The sequence below is a fragment of the Aplidium turbinatum genome, chromosome 1 (assembly GCF_918807975.1).
Source record: "Aplidium turbinatum chromosome 1, kaAplTurb1.1, whole genome shotgun sequence".
Classification (NCBI taxonomy): domain Eukaryota; kingdom Metazoa; phylum Chordata; class Ascidiacea; order Aplousobranchia; family Polyclinidae; genus Aplidium; species Aplidium turbinatum.
Genome location: NC_137472.1, coordinates 50,111,374 through 50,127,566, shown reverse-complemented (window position 1 = coordinate 50,127,566; position 16,193 = coordinate 50,111,374). Strand labels below are relative to the sequence as shown.

The 16,193-nt window shown below is 38.8% G+C and overlaps 1 protein-coding gene across 1 annotated transcript; it reads right to left on the bottom strand.

Annotated features, from left to right (window-relative positions):
• Positions 1-8,834: 8,834 nt before the first annotated feature.
• LOC145766692 (uncharacterized) lies at positions 8,835-14,344 on the bottom strand. Its single transcript, XM_082578404.1, has 3 exons — positions 14,092-14,344; positions 9,523-9,634; positions 8,835-9,012 (listed from the first exon to the last, which is right to left on the bottom strand). Exons 1-3 carry the CDS (start codon positions 14,300-14,302, stop codon positions 8,835-8,837), a joined length of 501 nt encoding a protein of 166 aa, XP_082434530.1. The 5' UTR covers positions 14,303-14,344.
• Between the last annotated feature and the right edge of the window lie 1,849 nt (positions 14,345-16,193).

Below are 16,193 nucleotides of genomic sequence, written 5' to 3'. Positions count from 1 at the left end.
ATCATCAGATGCTGTATCAGCTGGACGAGATAACGGAAAGCGAGGCGCAACAAGGAGTAGATGCTTACAATAATTTGACGTCTACTGGAGTTAAATCAATGCAAATATGGTGATATTTCTATAAAAGATTCCCCCAGCTGGGCACGTGTCTAAGCGCCGGCGAAGTAGGAAGTAACTCAAATAAAACATCCAGTAATAGTAAGATTGAATCAACATCCTAGTCTGGTGTAGTCTAAAAAAAATAGTTTTTTCTTGTAATCTTGTGGTCCTTACAATCACCTCGGCAATTGCCGACGGTAATTTCGAAGAGTGTGGTTAGTCTTTCTCACAAAGACTGCGTTTAGCGTCGCTGCAGCAATTAAGCTTTAATAGGTTGGATGTTTTCTTTTTTGCACCTTGCGATCTTATGAGCGCTGCTAAACTAAACAAACTTCTTTTATGTTTTCCTTTGCGACCTAAAAAGCGCGTCACTCTTGACCTGTTATCTTCAAAGTGGCGCCTTCGGATTTGCCGCATTTTTGATTTGTAAAAGCGATTGTTTCAGTACGTCTTTAGTTTGTATCGGTTATTTTATTGTCATGTTCATTATGATGTCATATTCACATTCCCTTACGCTGACCCGGAACTCAAGTTTGATTGTGACGTAACGAAAGTGAGACCATTCGGAGAAAAGATCAAACGTGGCTTTCTCTCACCAGGAATTGCCAGCTGTGGCAGTTGCCGTAACAACAACAGTGCAGTGAGTACCCCTTTTTTCAACGCAGCATTGTTGCGGAATTGCTTTGTTCTGTCGGATACTTAGCGAGAGACATAGCGTAAAACAAGAAGTTGCGCTGCAGTTGGTTGGATAATCCAGCGTTTAAGAAAAACGGAAATAATTGTAATGAACACTTCATAAGTGTCATGAAAACAGGGTGGGCGAAACATATTTTGTCCACCCTCGTTTCACGGCAGGGTGGGCGATGCCCACCCTGGGTGGGCGAGGCCGCTTTCAAAAATCTCTACATCTCTGTTTAGTTGTTTGCTTTGCATCAACCACCGTTATACAACAATATCTTTACAGCAACCACCATTATTCTGCAGCAAGCTTTGATCGAATTCGAAGCAAGGCTTTCAACAGGCTCAAGCTCATTCTATTCTGCGTCTTGGTCTAGAAATATGTGACCATTGAAAAAACTCTCTACAAAGGCATTGCTGGTGGGCACGCAGAGACGTCTTAATGCATAAATGGCAAGTTTTTCAAAAGTCTTCTGGCCAGTGCTGCTGGTATACGTTGAAACTTTAACCCAAAACTTAACTGAATCAAGTGGAATCTGCCCATCGAAACCTGGCTGTTCTACCCAGTTCACATGAAGGATGCTCCGGTATTGGTTTTCAACTTCACTGCCAATAAGGTTAGAAAACGGTAGTTGAACAAATGGAGGATGGACTCAGAAGACAGAGGTTTCTGAAAATTGCTGTATTTTCTGGCAACCGTTGCTCAAACTGTCTCAAGAGCTCAAACTGTGGATGGACTCAGAAGACAGAGGTTTCTGAAAATTGCTGTATTTTCTGGCAACCGTTGCTCAAGCTGTCTCAAGAGTTCATGTAAAAACTCAGCGCAACAGGTCCTCACAATGTTCATGTCATTATCAAACGTACTATTGAACGATTCATGTACAGTTTGACGAATTCGCAAATGTTCTTAAACAAACTTATCCTACTGGCATTTGGCCCACGCTGATAAAGTCTGTCCTTTACAGAACGATACAGTATATCCACTTCTTCAACCACTTTTCATGGTTCCAAATTTTTTGACTGAAACAGCTTGTTAGCTGTTTCAAATTCCTCCACAAGGGAAGTGGCGAACACAAAGTATAGGTAACTCAGCTCATTTTTCAGACTTTGTGCAATCATCTTTGCTCTGCCTTTAGTTTCTTGGCTCCTACTGTTGCTGTAGCTTTGAAAATATGCAAGGAGCTCATACCAATTTGACAAAATTTTATGCATAACTTGACCCCTGACAAGTCATCTTGTCTTCACCATCTTTTGAAATGGAAAGTTCGTTGATGCTTCATTTTCCTCATCTGCATTCATTATTGTAACAATTCTGGCTAAGTCATTACGACGCAGCGTACTAGTACTATTCGAAAACCAACTTGGGATTTCGGATAATAAATATCCAATATCACAAGATAGCTTCTCTGCTGCATGTTGCATCACAAGTGCCAATGAATGGCATATGCATTTTAGTAAAATGCACTTCCCTTCTGTTGCTTCTTTAACCCTAGAAAATACCGAGTTATATTTTCCAACCATGTTGCTGGCTCCATCACACGCAAATCCAATGTAGTTACTCCACTGCAAGTCATAATGTAGTAGCACTTTTTCAATCACCTTACACAACTCTTCAGTTGTTCTTATAACGGACACAACATCCAAACCCACTGTTTTTGATCGAAAAATTTAATACAGATGCTGAGGTTTTTGGCAGTTGAAACATCAGTGCTTTCATCGACCATCAAGCTAAATTTTGTTCATTAATACGAAGCTTCAATTCTTCTTCAAGTGAAGGTGATATTACTTTTGTCAATAAGCGTGTACACTTTGTCCGATGGAGTTGAATATCTTGAAGTGTGCTTCCAGTAGCATTTTCAGAAATGAACTCACTAAGATGGTTAATCGCCCTTACTGAAAAGTGACACCCTGCAACAACTGCAAGCTTGATTTCAGCTGCTTTCAGTAGGTTTGTGGTGTCATTGACTCTTCTTTTTTTTGTAACCATGCCCTCAATGGCAGACACATTAGATTTTGAAACAGCATTTCTGCATGCTATGCTTTATGACGTGAAGATGAAGCATGGCTTTTTAAGGTCGATTTTCGCAGCTGTAGGTTGCACTTGCAAAGTTTACACATGTCACTTCCAGATCATCGTCTTTTGATTTTGCACACCATAGAAATTCTTTTTCCCATTCATGATAGTACTTTCTGCTATTGTCGGAACTTCCTTTCCACTTTCTTGAACTCATTCTGCAGTGTGGTATAATATTGTAAGGCAGTAATTGCTTGAAAATTAATTGTGTGAGATATATTACTAAACCTGAAATTTACAAACTTTGATTAGAACGAGTTCTGCTGCGCAGGGGTTACCGTAGGCATATTGCAAAAAAGACCAAATTGCAATCTTTTAATATATATTTTTATCCTGCATTGCAGGAAAGCGGACAAGCGCTGTACATCGGCATGTGCCGCTTCCAGCACGCACCTAACCCGCGTTGCAGCCGACTACATGCTCTGTTTCCGGGGACATCACTACGTGTGACTAGAATTTGGAACTACCCGTTACTGGCATGGATATTTTGGTAGTGTTCTAGTTTACTACAGAAAACTGCCATATTTTTTGGGGTGCGAAAATTGTTATTGCGCAAACAAACAATAATCCTCAATCTAACCCTAGTTCTGCCCCTAATCCTCAATCTAACCCTAATTCTGCCCCTTACCTCCTACTTAACCTGTCCCAGCCTAACTTAACGCGTGCCATTCCGCTTTCGCCCACTCGCCAGTCAGTCCTTCCGTTGTCCCAAATGAAAGTGAACAGTGGTCAGTGAACTTTTTCCATACTAAACCGATACTCTACCAACATTTTCAAAGGCTCCTCGGATTCTGCCAACTTTTTCAATTAACTGTCAACTCCAAATTTCACTGCCAAACAACTTAAAATTCTGTCAAATTTCTCGAATTTGGCAGTGAAATCTGCCTAATGGCAACACTGCCCCAGCCTACATACTAGTGTTGTGCGGATATCGAAATTTGATAATCCAATCCAATCCGAAATTTTTTAGAAATATCCGAATCCAATCCAGATCCAAAAATAATAGGAAAAGCAATATCCAATCCAGATCCGAATATCCGAAAACTAGCATTATACTTATAGCAGACATACCGGTATGTTACACTAACATTTTTTTCTTACCCTGTCCCTACCATCCTTGTCTCAATTGCAGCATAATGAATTTATACTGATATTAAAGTAGCACTCAGCCTACCCTAATCAATCTGAAACACAATAATAAACGACAATAACAAAACAAAGAAAATAGCAGTGTAAGCATGCACACTTGCACAGTTGCACACACTTATCAAAAGCATACCGTACTGTTTTTGAATAAAATGATACAAATTATGTCATTATAAGATCAGTGTATAATAAATTGTCACTAATCACATGCTCACTTCCATGAACCATACAGAAATGTAAGTCGTTCAGAAAACTATTCTTCCTCAGACCTAAACAAAGAGTTGAGTACAAGTAAAGCATTAACAGTTGATAATGTGAATAAAATCTAAAATGTCAAGTCAAAAGCATAATAGTATACTGCACAGAAACAGGAGATCTACTATGGCAAACTTTTTAGCTTCTGCTGGGCACCGGCCAGCACTTTCTAGTACCGAGGTAGGCTACTTTCATCAACCTCTTAGCGTGGCGTGCCTGCCTTTGCTTAGTTGCCGGTTTGCCTCTGCTGCTTTGACTGCGACAGACTGCGAGAGTGCGAGTCCCGTACATCGGTATCAGACTAGTGCTGCCAGATCTAAGGAGGCTAGCTTGCCTGAAACGTAGAACAGCAACTACATGGAATTTATTTCATTCAATTTATTAAAACGTAACTAAACAAAGTTAAACAAATTCGGATTCGGATAATTCGGCTCCGGATCCTTCTTGAAAAAAATTGAATCCAATCCGGATCCGAAAAATTTCTTCAAATCCGGCAGGATCAGACTCCAAAAATCCGGATCCTGAACAACACTGCTACATACCTAAACCTGTTAGCTGGTGGTAAAAATTTCCAGAAAATAGTCTCGAAGCAGTCTTTACTGTCAACAATACCAGAATTTTTCCAATTTTGGAAAGGACCATTCATAGCGATCATTTGATAAAATTTTCGGCGAAATGCAATTTAAAGTGTGCCTTTCACAGACCTTAGGCTACTACAATGGGAAGTCAGATTTTTAAATTAGTATTCAAAGTTAGGCTACCGTTCAAAGTCGCCCTGGCTGACGTTATTGAATTGGTCACATCACACGTTTTTCATTGATATGCCTTTATTTATTGAACACTGTGAAAACAAGACCACCAGAACCAATGCAGCATTGTTTACAGCCACGAACTGCTTCTTTTTCTATGTTTTTGGAATGCTAATGTATTTTTTCGCATTGTGTATGAAGTACGGTACCGTATTTTTATGTCATGTAGCCTTAAGTTGGGGCCATCAGCAAATGACTTTGTTTAAAGGTTGGTTAATAATTAACATAGAATGAGGAATAAGGATAATGCCATGTGGCGGAGAGGTCGTCCTGGTTCGACATCCAAAAGAACAGGTCGACTTGGCACCTATTGAGAACACGCGGCTGTGTCTAGGCAAGGTAGCCTAAGCTACGGTACTTATTATGCTTGACACGAAAATTAGCTTTTAAGTGCATCAAGCCTACAGAAAATGTAAAAGCCTAAAGGAAGCCGAGTATTAAATATAAGCAAAAGTGACTAACTCTCCCTGTGGCTGACAGCCAGGCCTAGAAAATGATTATACAGTAGAATTCTATATCGACATCTCAAGACAAGGGGATGATAAAAAAGTGTCGTTGTGGACGAATCAATACAGGCTAATTTGTTTCTGAATTCAGGTTTTGGTTGGTTGATTGGTTTTGAATCTTTATCCTCGGATTGACAAAGACTTGATTGGTTATTCATGGTAGTCTCGCATACTTGTAGAGGCTCTTGCCGTAGGGCCGGTTACCGAGATTGACAGAGTGAAGTTTTCCAATTGTTGAAATGTTGTTGTGAAAATATCAATTGCCATTATATTGCAGGGGGTCTGGAAAAATTGAACGTGAAGGCCGAAGTGGTTTTCTAAACTTACAGGGATTTTGGCACGGTCGCAACACCTTAGTTCAAACCTTCCGGTGTAATGTAGGCTAGAGAGAAGCAGTTTGACTTTTTATAGGCTAACCGCAAAGGCATCTATGTATTGTAGCGTTTAAGGAGAGAGCACGTGCCCCCCAATCATTTTCACGCTACAGTATTTTGTTAGGCTACCACTTAGAAAAAAAATTTTTTTTGCATGGTTGTTTAGAAACTTTTTTGAATCATTAAAGTATGGGGATCACCAATGACTTAAATTGCGTAATTTATACACTTGAAACATTTCTGTCTTGAAAACCCGAATGCAAGACAAAAATAGCAATGGCATTCCAAGAATGCGTCATAAAAGAAGGTGTTTTTTTTAAAACAATGTTAGGCTACCAAGTAGGCCTAGGCTATTAGCCTAACAAACGCATTTATGACATTATTATGGTCTTTCAGTCACATCAAAGTTTGATCGTTTTTCATCTTTTAGTTGTTAGTGAAGTATGGATTTGCTACGTGCAGACTTAACCAATAACCAATTTAAAAAAAAATGCATTTCTGCATTATTAAAATATCTTTATCGTCGATGGTAACGGGTCGGCGTGTGCAGGGTTAGGCCTACATTCCTGGGGGAGAAAGCCCATCCCGATCATACCAGGGTTACATTCCGGGGCAAGTTGTGCAGCACCATGGGGCAAGCTGTGTAGCACCATGGGGTAAGTTGAGCAACATATTACGGCCAGCAAAAACACAGACAATTGTAACAAATTAGCTATTTTTGCATTCATTCACTATCTCCAGACTTTGAAACTATGTAAAAATGGCTAATAGGCTACAACATTTGTAAATTAACAAAGGCGGTTTACAGGAACAGTTGCATAACTTGCCCCGTCATCAATTGCACAACTTACCCCATTCACAATCTTTTTAAAGAACAAAAAATTAAAAAAAAAAACTAACAAATGTACGAAAAAATTTTACCTGCAAAAATACAACTACCGTAGCCTACATCATATGTCTACTGACCCCTACTGCTAAAGTTTGACTAGTTCTACTGCGTGCATCCAAAAAATCAAAATTTTGTTTGCATCCGAATTTAGATACCAAGACCTATTAAACACCTTATATCGTTGATTAAGCCTAACCTTCCCAAAAAACTGATAACTGCGATCTCGGACTGCGATTCACGTGCTTCAAAGACATTATAGGTAAAATATAATAATGGCGTTAAAGATTCATTACGCTCTTTATTTCCTTTCAAACGGGGACTTGCACAACTTGCCTCGCCTTCCTTATAGGTTACATCGCACTAATTGTATATTGACTAGAATAAGTTACATTGACAGTATTATATTAATTGGCAAAAAGCGTATGTTGGCTAATGTTAGGCCTACTTGTTTTACTTGCGGTTCTCCCGAAAGGTCAGCCTCAATGTTTTAAAAGCAAACGTAGTTTTTAGCTGAAACCTCTTCAAACAAATATTTCTAACTAAAACTTTGTTCTTTTGTTGCAAAGTCAAAAAGTTAGGATTATAAGTTAAAATTTCCAGAGGTTGCCGTAAAGTTGAAAACTATAAAGAATCGCTTCAAATCCGTTATTTTTTCGTTTCTTTTAGGCTCTACTATCTTGGAAGTACAGAATGACGTTAAGTCAAACATCGAAATCGTCAATTTACAAGATATTCCTTCTGCCGAGACAGCAAATGCCATGCATCATGAGCACGTATGAACGCATAAGCGTTCAAAAATAAATTTTAATTCATTTTTTACTTTTCGTAAAATATTTTAAATAAAAACGCATTATGTTCAAAGAATACACGGCGGTTTTTTCAAAATTATCCCGGCCCGGGTCCAAAAGAACACCCTGTCAACGCTACTGATGAGAAGATAGCCTAAGTTCGAACTTCAGAATCATCGCTCTTTTTCTTTGCAGAATATGCAAAATCGTTTTTGCTGATTGCTACTTTCTTTTTCATATTTTAAAATGTTGTTTTGTAATTTCGAAATACCTTATGTCCTTTCGCTTTGAAGCAAAATTATTTCGCCCCAAAGTTAAGTTTTCCCCGTTAGCTCCTCAGCTCAGGATCACGTGGCAAAGTTCGACTCTCGGAGTGTGCGCTTGAGCAACGCATTTCAGGATTGCTCTCCAGCGGCACCTAGTAAATGGATAATTTCCCGGCAACAACATTTCAACAATCGGAAAACTTCACTCTGTCAATCTCGGTAACCGGCCATGCGTCAAAAGCCTTTACAAGTAGGCTATGCAAAACTACCAGGAATAACCTACCAAGGCTTTGTCAATCCGAGGATAAAGATTCAAAAGCCAAACCATTTGTGTTATTTTTGTTTCGATTTGTTGATAAATAAACTACCTGCGTATCTGATAAATAAACGAATACTTACTGTGCAGAAAGCTTTCAAAGTCGAAATTGGTGGCAGCTAATAACTGCATACAAAACTAACTGATATGATTGTGATTTTATGCGATAGTTTTTATTGGTCCTGTAATTACGTCTATCAGGTCAAAAATGTTTTAACTGTAAAAGAGTAATGCTGAATCAATAGGCTCTGCTCTAGGCTATTTAACTCTGAGAGGAGATTCTAAAAAATCTAAAAGATAGAGTAGATAAAGTACTAAACTTTTTTGCAAAAATGACAGCGACTGTTACTGATGTTACTTTACCAGAGGTAAAAATAGTTACTAAAAAGTGGGAGACAAAAAGGTTAGTCCCCCACTTTCCTTTAAAAGAAGCCCTGGCAGTTTGTGACCTGTTATACTTTCGTCTCTTCCTTGACGTAAATCTAGGTTACTTTTGAAATTGTCTCATGCAGTTTTTTTCCAATCCCCTCCATGAAAATTTTCTGCGTAGCCTACGTCACTGTATGCATGTAATGATTTGTTTGCATCATATGATTGCAAGCGATAACGTAGAGATCGAATTTTATTTTTGCTTTTATTTCATCATGAACATAGTAATCAAGGAGATAGAGGAAAGCAAAAACAACACTAAAGAGTTGGAAGATATTCCTGTGGCGCCACCATCTGGGCCACTTGCATCGCTTCCACCTCTTCCACCGCTTCCTGGGCTGCTATTGCAGTTGTCCGAAGAGCAGCAATTTGTAGAGCATGGACTGAAATTTAACAGAAATTTAAAGATTAATAATTGAAATTTTATGGGAGGGCAATCAGACCCTATAACTTTATTGTTTTTAATATTAGACCTCAACTTTTTCTATTGTCTATAGACTCGATGACCAGCCAGACTTTTCGTTGTTTCTTTATATAGGAACACAACAGTTTGTGGCATATTTTTTACTATTTTCATGTTTGTGTTATTTATATGACAAATAAACTGATGATTGATTGATTGATTGTCTATTTTCTCGTACAATTTTTGGTTTAACCATAGAGAAATAAAACAGAGTAACCTTAGCGGGATTAACATACTTTTTTAGACACAAAAAATATAACACAATTAAAATAAACTCAAACGTTTTCGACACGTACCTGTGTCCTCATCAGGAATCATAATCATAATTTTTGATTTGTTAAAACTATGGTGGCCCCTCTTAATTTTTTTCTAAATCCGCTACTGCGCGGTGAAATGTCCTACTCAGCAAAACACGTAGAGTACGACTTACCCAAGTATAAATGGCACTCCTATCTGTTGATCCTTGATAGTAGATGTTATTCTTTCACATGTGATTGACGAGCAAGTATTTTCAGGCACGCACTGTCCAACGACATAAGGTACTGCAAGAAATTATAAATCGTAATGTAAAGTTTTATCAGTCATAAAGAGATCGCTAAGATAAGCTACTATACAGCCTGTGCTGCGACAACTCAAAACGCATTGTGGCACGAAGCAGCTAAATCCGTTTTCGGGATTTTGCTGTACTTCGTTACGTACCACAAACCTAAGTTGTTTCTGATAGAACAGATGGGTCGACTTGCCTTCGCTGAGCACCCCAACATCGGAAGCTCCCACTCTCGCATGTAAGGCAACGTCGACCAACGGGTGTGAGGAGTAGCGACCCTCCCCCGCAGCATGGCCAAGTAACTCTTCATTTAAGTTATTTTGGCAGCCGATTGTAGCATCGAATAGACAGCGATAGACACGTGTTTCGCCCATGAGGCTGGGCTCATCAGTATCGCACCGTATTCTTGCTGTGGCACCCTATTCTGTGGCAAGAATACGGTGCGATACTGATGAGCCCAGCCTCATGGGCGAAACACGTGTCTATCGCTGTCTATTCGATGCTACAATCGGCTGCCAAAATAACTTAAACGTTTAATTGGAGGTCTTTATGGCTAGCGTGGAAGCTACACCGTTCTGGTTAGCGAAGCGTTACTGCTGCTCGCTGTGCTAGTGAGTAATCAGCCTTGTGCTGATAGCCGGGAAGAACGCCTTTCCTCACATAACTCTTCATTGTCATTTATCTGAGATGCGAAAACTATGAGTCAGGCGCTTATCCATGAGTCTCCCCATTCAGTATCAATTGGTACAGATGGATTAATTCATAGTCAACAGCTCTTTAGCAAGGGTAAACTTTTACTCTGTTAAACTCGGTTACTTAGCTTGCGCCAATGGTTCAAAGTCACCACAACATGCGAAAATGTCAGGATTAAGCTCTAATGAATCTTTTTCAGGCCCTGGTTGAAGATTCCCACACAGTATCGTTGACAGGTGGTACTATTGGACCTGGGGCCAGGATTACTTTAGATTCGAGGCCCAAGAATCTCATTGGTACCGGGCCCAAAACTATCTCTCAACGGCCTGTTCCCACAACTAATCAATCGAAGTACGGTAGCCTGCTAATGTTGCAAACCACAAGTCAGATTTTAATATGTTAGTTTTGGAGCATCATGTTTCTGCAAAAAGAATGCCAAGATAAGGTGGTCAATGCAATGGGCAGTGGCGTACGCAGGGTACCCACCCACCTTTCAAAGAAATGTTGATTTCTTTTAGCGTTGTTGTGATTGTGTAGTGCAAAAATATTATTGTTCAAGAGTGGTCTAGAGCAGAGGTGACGAACCTGCGGCCCGTCAAAGAATTTTGTGCGGCCCGCAAAACAATTTGACAATCGCTCATGCATTAAAGACAAAAGACATCTCAAAGCTGTTTTATGCCTTCACTGGTACACCTTTCCTTTGCTATTCTCTTGCCCTAAACACTTTGCCTAAAAAAGTCGTTACAGGTCGAGGCTGACAGATGAAAATCTTAGTAGGCTATGCAGTTGAGTTGCCACATCGTCTGTTCGACCTAATATTGAACGCTTAGTCAAGCAAAGAACTTTCCAAAAATCCCACTAAGCAAAAAAATTCAATGCTTCAATGTTATTTTTTAATATTTTATGCTTCAATGCTGCATTAGATAGCTTCAGCTGTATGATTCGCATGGGCTTGGGTTTGTTGTTTGAAAAAGGAATTTCATTAACTGATTTGTTGTTTCGGAGCATAATGGTCGAAACATTTAGTCAACTTAAGCAAAAAGGATAGAGCCAAAAAAAAGAAGAAATTATACTCATATGAAAGCAAACGCTTCGAAAATTAAACTGTCTTGGAGTGTCTTCATTATCAGTGCCTACTGTTGCTTTATCCTTTTTGCTCAAGTTGATTTGTTTTTATTTTTTACTGTTGTATGTTTCGATTCTGCATAAGATAATTTCAACTGTGTGGGTTTTATTACTTTCATCTGCCGTTTGTTACTTTTCACGAATAATATTTTGAGTCGCTTCTAAAAGATTTCATAGTAGGTTACGATTAAAAAGTTGTGTGGCCGGATAACTCATGTGTAATCGACAAAGTGGCCCGCGACCGCAAAAAGGTTCGTCACCCCTGGTTTAGAGTAACAGGGCTGTATTAACCACCCCTCATACGTCCCGGGGGGCACGGTTGTTTAAGGGCCCACTCAGGCACTCATTTCAACTTGTTTTATTTTTTTTTGGCTATTTGAAATAAAAAATGTTGTAAATGTTGCTACAGAAGCTCGATACTACAGCCTAAGTTGCGCAAGGCCCTATTTACCGCTTCTAAAGCCCCAGTTAGTGGGACCACATCTCTGTTTAAGGGCTCATCCTTATTCATATTTAGTTGGTGCAGCGTCTTTCTGCATTTTAATATAAATAATGTTACTATCTATATACTGCTATAAAAACTCGACATTTTACAGCTTAGTTTGCATCCCTCGGTATTGTATATCGTTCATCATCGCTGACAGGGATTATCCAGCGTATAGTTTTGCATTCAAGATGATTTTTTTTTAATTCGAAAACGGTTTAGGAGGTAAGAGAGCTTGCATACGGAAGGAAACTCCACGTCGCCAAATTTTTTTGTTACTACCTTGTTTAAGTAAGCTGTTCTGCATTCAACCCAGCGTCTTATTTTTTTTAAGACAAACGCTGCGTCATTCTTTTTTCCAGTTTTTAGTTTTTTTTACATTGTAAGAGTGATACAATTAGGCTACATGTTCTAGAGACGGCCTTTTTCATTGCCAAATTATCCTCTGAAAACGGCCCTGTAAAATCTTTTAGTTATTTTAGTTAAACTCCATAGCTCTTTGCATTGTTATGTAATCAAAGATGGAGTCCCAACAGATCGTGGAGTCAGTCTGATGTTTTTGATCCGAATTCACAACCTATGGTTTGAAAAACATTTTAGGCACCTTTATTAAGACCTAAAGGCCCACTAGTGAATTTCAGAGAGAGGGGATGGGAGAAGATGGTGCTCACATGGCCCTGTAGGGCAGGTCTTATTTTTCTTAGGTCTTAGGGCAGGTCTTATATGTTCAGAGTGCAATAATTTTTGTTTGAAGTACCGTAATAAATTGCATTCGATATTTAAACTTTCACAGAGAGGTTCGATTTAAACTTTGATTTTAGGACATTGCCTGTTAATCGAACTATTTCAGCTTTTACTTATCCGTTTAGACCAGTGGTTCTTAATCTTTTTTGTATGGGTTACCCTTTTAACAAAGATGAATATCAGATTTACCCCCAATATATAAAATGGTGCTCATTTATTAAAAAACGAAAGTAACAAATTACATCAGTTATATTCAATGCGACGGCTGCCCTTGCTTTTTGGCAACAAGTTGTTCAATATCTGGTAAAGTAGTAGATAATGCACAACAAATATCGGATTCAACATGAAGTTGGTTTCGTGCTTTAGATTTGATAGTAAGCAATGCAGAGAAGCCGCATTCGCATAGGTAAGTTGAAGAAAACGTAAGGAGAATATTCAGAGCTTGAGTACCTAATCTATCCTTGGATAATAATTTTATATTTTAACCCAAAATTTTTCTATAGGTTGCAAGAGTGAAACTCATCTTTTGCGAAAGAATCGTTTGTTAATTCTATAAATTTTTCTTGGATTGCTTCAGGAACATCTTTCACTTTACATACAAAAGGATTTCTCGCTACTTTCATCAAAATGATGCCAGTAGGCTATTTATCTCGGGAAAATATCGTTCAAACTCCTCCTGCAAGTTTTGAAGATAGCTGATGATGTCATCCTTCAAGTTTTGACTGAGATCATTTCCAGTTATCTGCGTCAAGCGGTGAAATGATATCTACAATACCAATACCGACAGCTGGCACAATTTTTCTGTCCCATAAACTGATGTGGATATTTTGATTGATAGCTCATATACCTCCCAAAACGAGGAAATTTACCCCCAGGGGTAAATTTACCCCAGTTTAAGAAATGCTGGTTTAGACCTACTGCCATGCTTTTCATATTCACACATATTTAATAATCCATAAAAGATTGCAATAGATTAAACCGGTGAAAATGTAGCTTATTTTCATTATTTTTTCTTCTTTAATTTAGCCAAGTTTGATCGGAAATGTAAATAATAATTGAAGGAAATGTAACAAAGCAGTAGCCTATAACATCGTGAAAAGTCGTTTTTAGTTTTAAAAGTTTATGCTACATTAGAACCGCGAAACGAGACATAACTGGATGCCATCATGAATCAAATTTGGTTATATTTTGTATTAAGTATGCTTTTGTTGAATATTTTTATGAGGGGTCGCAAGGCTACATTGATTGCTCTGAGGGGATCGCAGGGTGCAAAAAAGATTGAAAACTCTTGATTTATAGGTAACGCTATAGAACTTCGTGAAGTTTCGATGTTGAAAATATGCATTTAGCTCTAACCACAATTACTAAAAAACGGAAAATTGCTGCAGCCATGATTGGCTACTTACCATCTATTCCAGCAACTTTTGCTTCAAAATCCACTCTGAGACACTGTGCACCATTTCCAAAGCATTCTTCTTGGGTGAGGTCACTTGTAACAGGCCCAATTCCAGGTTGATCTATGCTGAATTGAAGACCAGTTTTGCATTTCAAGCAATCGATGAAAGCAGGCATCATAGATACCAATGCAATGGAGCAAAATATTACATAGAAGCGCATGTTGTATGGCTTAATTAAGATTTGCAAGTATGTAAAATGTAAGGCTTGTTCTGCACAAAAGAAAATTACATTGTGGTTAAAAATCGTCAGAATTATTGCTTATTGGTTGAAAGCAAGGCTACCAGGACCTACAAACCAACAAGTAATTTTTTTGACTGCGCGCCTCAACTTAATTGAATTGTGGTGTGAATCACCTGGTTATATAGTCACGAAACACGTGACAAATATCACATGAGTGATCTTGTGAAATCTCCGTTGTCTCAGCGTTCTCAAGTCACCAAAGCAAGAGTTCGATAAGTCGTATTTTTGTGTAGCCTAAAACAATATGAAACTGCTACATCAGCCTACTTCATACAAACTTTTTTCCAGCAAAACTGCTAAGAGGAAGAACGTCCGACACTTTCGAACAGTTTATAGTTACACAGTTATTTTTTGTGCAACAACGTATTACGTAACCTTCGACCGACTACAAGCGCTCACTTGTGGTGAAACTTGGTAGCCTACAGCTAACAAAACTTGCGCTAGCTTTGCCACCATTGGAAAACGAGTTTGATTGACTTTCCATTTGTTTGCTTATTTACTCTGGCATTCATATAACTATGCCAATTGGAGCCTTTTCTAAACACATTGCTTTATTCTTTGACTACCGTAAGTGATATGGAAAAAAGTACGACCGATGTACGGTATTGGTCCAGGAGTTACTGGCGTCAAAGTTACCGTTACCGGCATTTTGTGGCGTAGCAGCATCATTGGCTGCTTTTGGATATTTCTACAAAATGCCGCTCCAATTACAATTTACACGAAATTCTTTTAAAAGTAGGCTAAGTGGATGTTTTTTACAATATTACAAAAAGCGCCAGTTTATGAAGTAAGATAATGCAGTAGGCCGCAACTCTTCCACATATAAGTTATGAATAGTTTCAAAGTTAGAAATACTGTTTGCGCAGCGTTTTTTCGCTTATAATTTTAAATGCACCGGTAACATTTAATTCAATTTTTTTCCATTTTTACCAAATTTTCTTGCTCGCTTTGCTTGCACAACCACACTTATACACCTAACCAGCAACCTTGGGCATGCATAGTTTTGAAAAGTGGATGAAGAGAGCATGGGCGCCGATCGCTCTCTAAGATTGGTGGAGACATTTACTAGGAAAGAAAGGGAGGCGAGCGAAGCGAGCTGAAAAATCGGGGTCTGTTCAACAAACAAATACAGTAGGTACAAGTCTTATGCGATGTATTTTAATTGTCAGTGTCAGCATTGGACAGCAAATGTCTAAACACTGCAACTCGGCAACGAGTCTCCGGCAAATTAAAAACGAAGTCCTTGGAGAGGTAATGGAGGTTGATCGAATTCAAAACTTTGTTGTGCACATGACAGACCATTGCATGATTTGGCTGTTTCTGTGTCATATTAGATCGTAACCAAGTTTTGACACGTCGCAAAGTTGAAACTGACCGTTCAGCTGGCTGACTGGTGAAATGAGCAAAAGTTCCACTTCCGGAAACATTTGCAGAACAGCGGATGGCATCTTCTTGAATATCATTCGCTTGTGCAAGGGACTCTGTTTCAGAGAACTCAGGATAATCTACCACATGTGATTGTAGCTTTCCACTAAAGAGTGATTCTTGTAGAATTTTGTATTGCTCAAGATCGGTCGACTTGAAATAGTCAGTAAGATTTTGTGCACGCTGTCAATGACTACAAAATACTCTGACCGATAGGTTTCGTCTCTGGTGTTTGAAGTTTAGGAGGTTGACCATGACCATGTCCATACTGAAGACGATTTGGAACCTGACAAGTCTTTTAAAAATTGGTTAGGGTAAGAGTTTTTTCAATTGAAAAAAGCTGCCTGCCAGCCTTCCAACTGCTGATTTGGCCTATATACAATTT

Bases quoted from the DNA above. Each gene is read 5' to 3' on its own strand.
- LOC145766692 (XM_082578404.1), bottom strand. From the start codon at position 14,302: ATGCGCTTCTATGTAATATTTTGCTCCATTGCATTGGTATCTATGATG. The intron at 9,635-14,091 runs GTAAGTAGCCAA...AATTTCTTGCAG, and splicing joins AAAAGTTGCTGGAATAGATG to TACCTTATGTCGTTGGACAG. The intron at 9,013-9,522 runs GTAAGTCGTACT...GTTAAATTTCAG, and splicing joins GGAGTGCCATTTATACTTGG to TCCATGCTCTACAAATTGCT.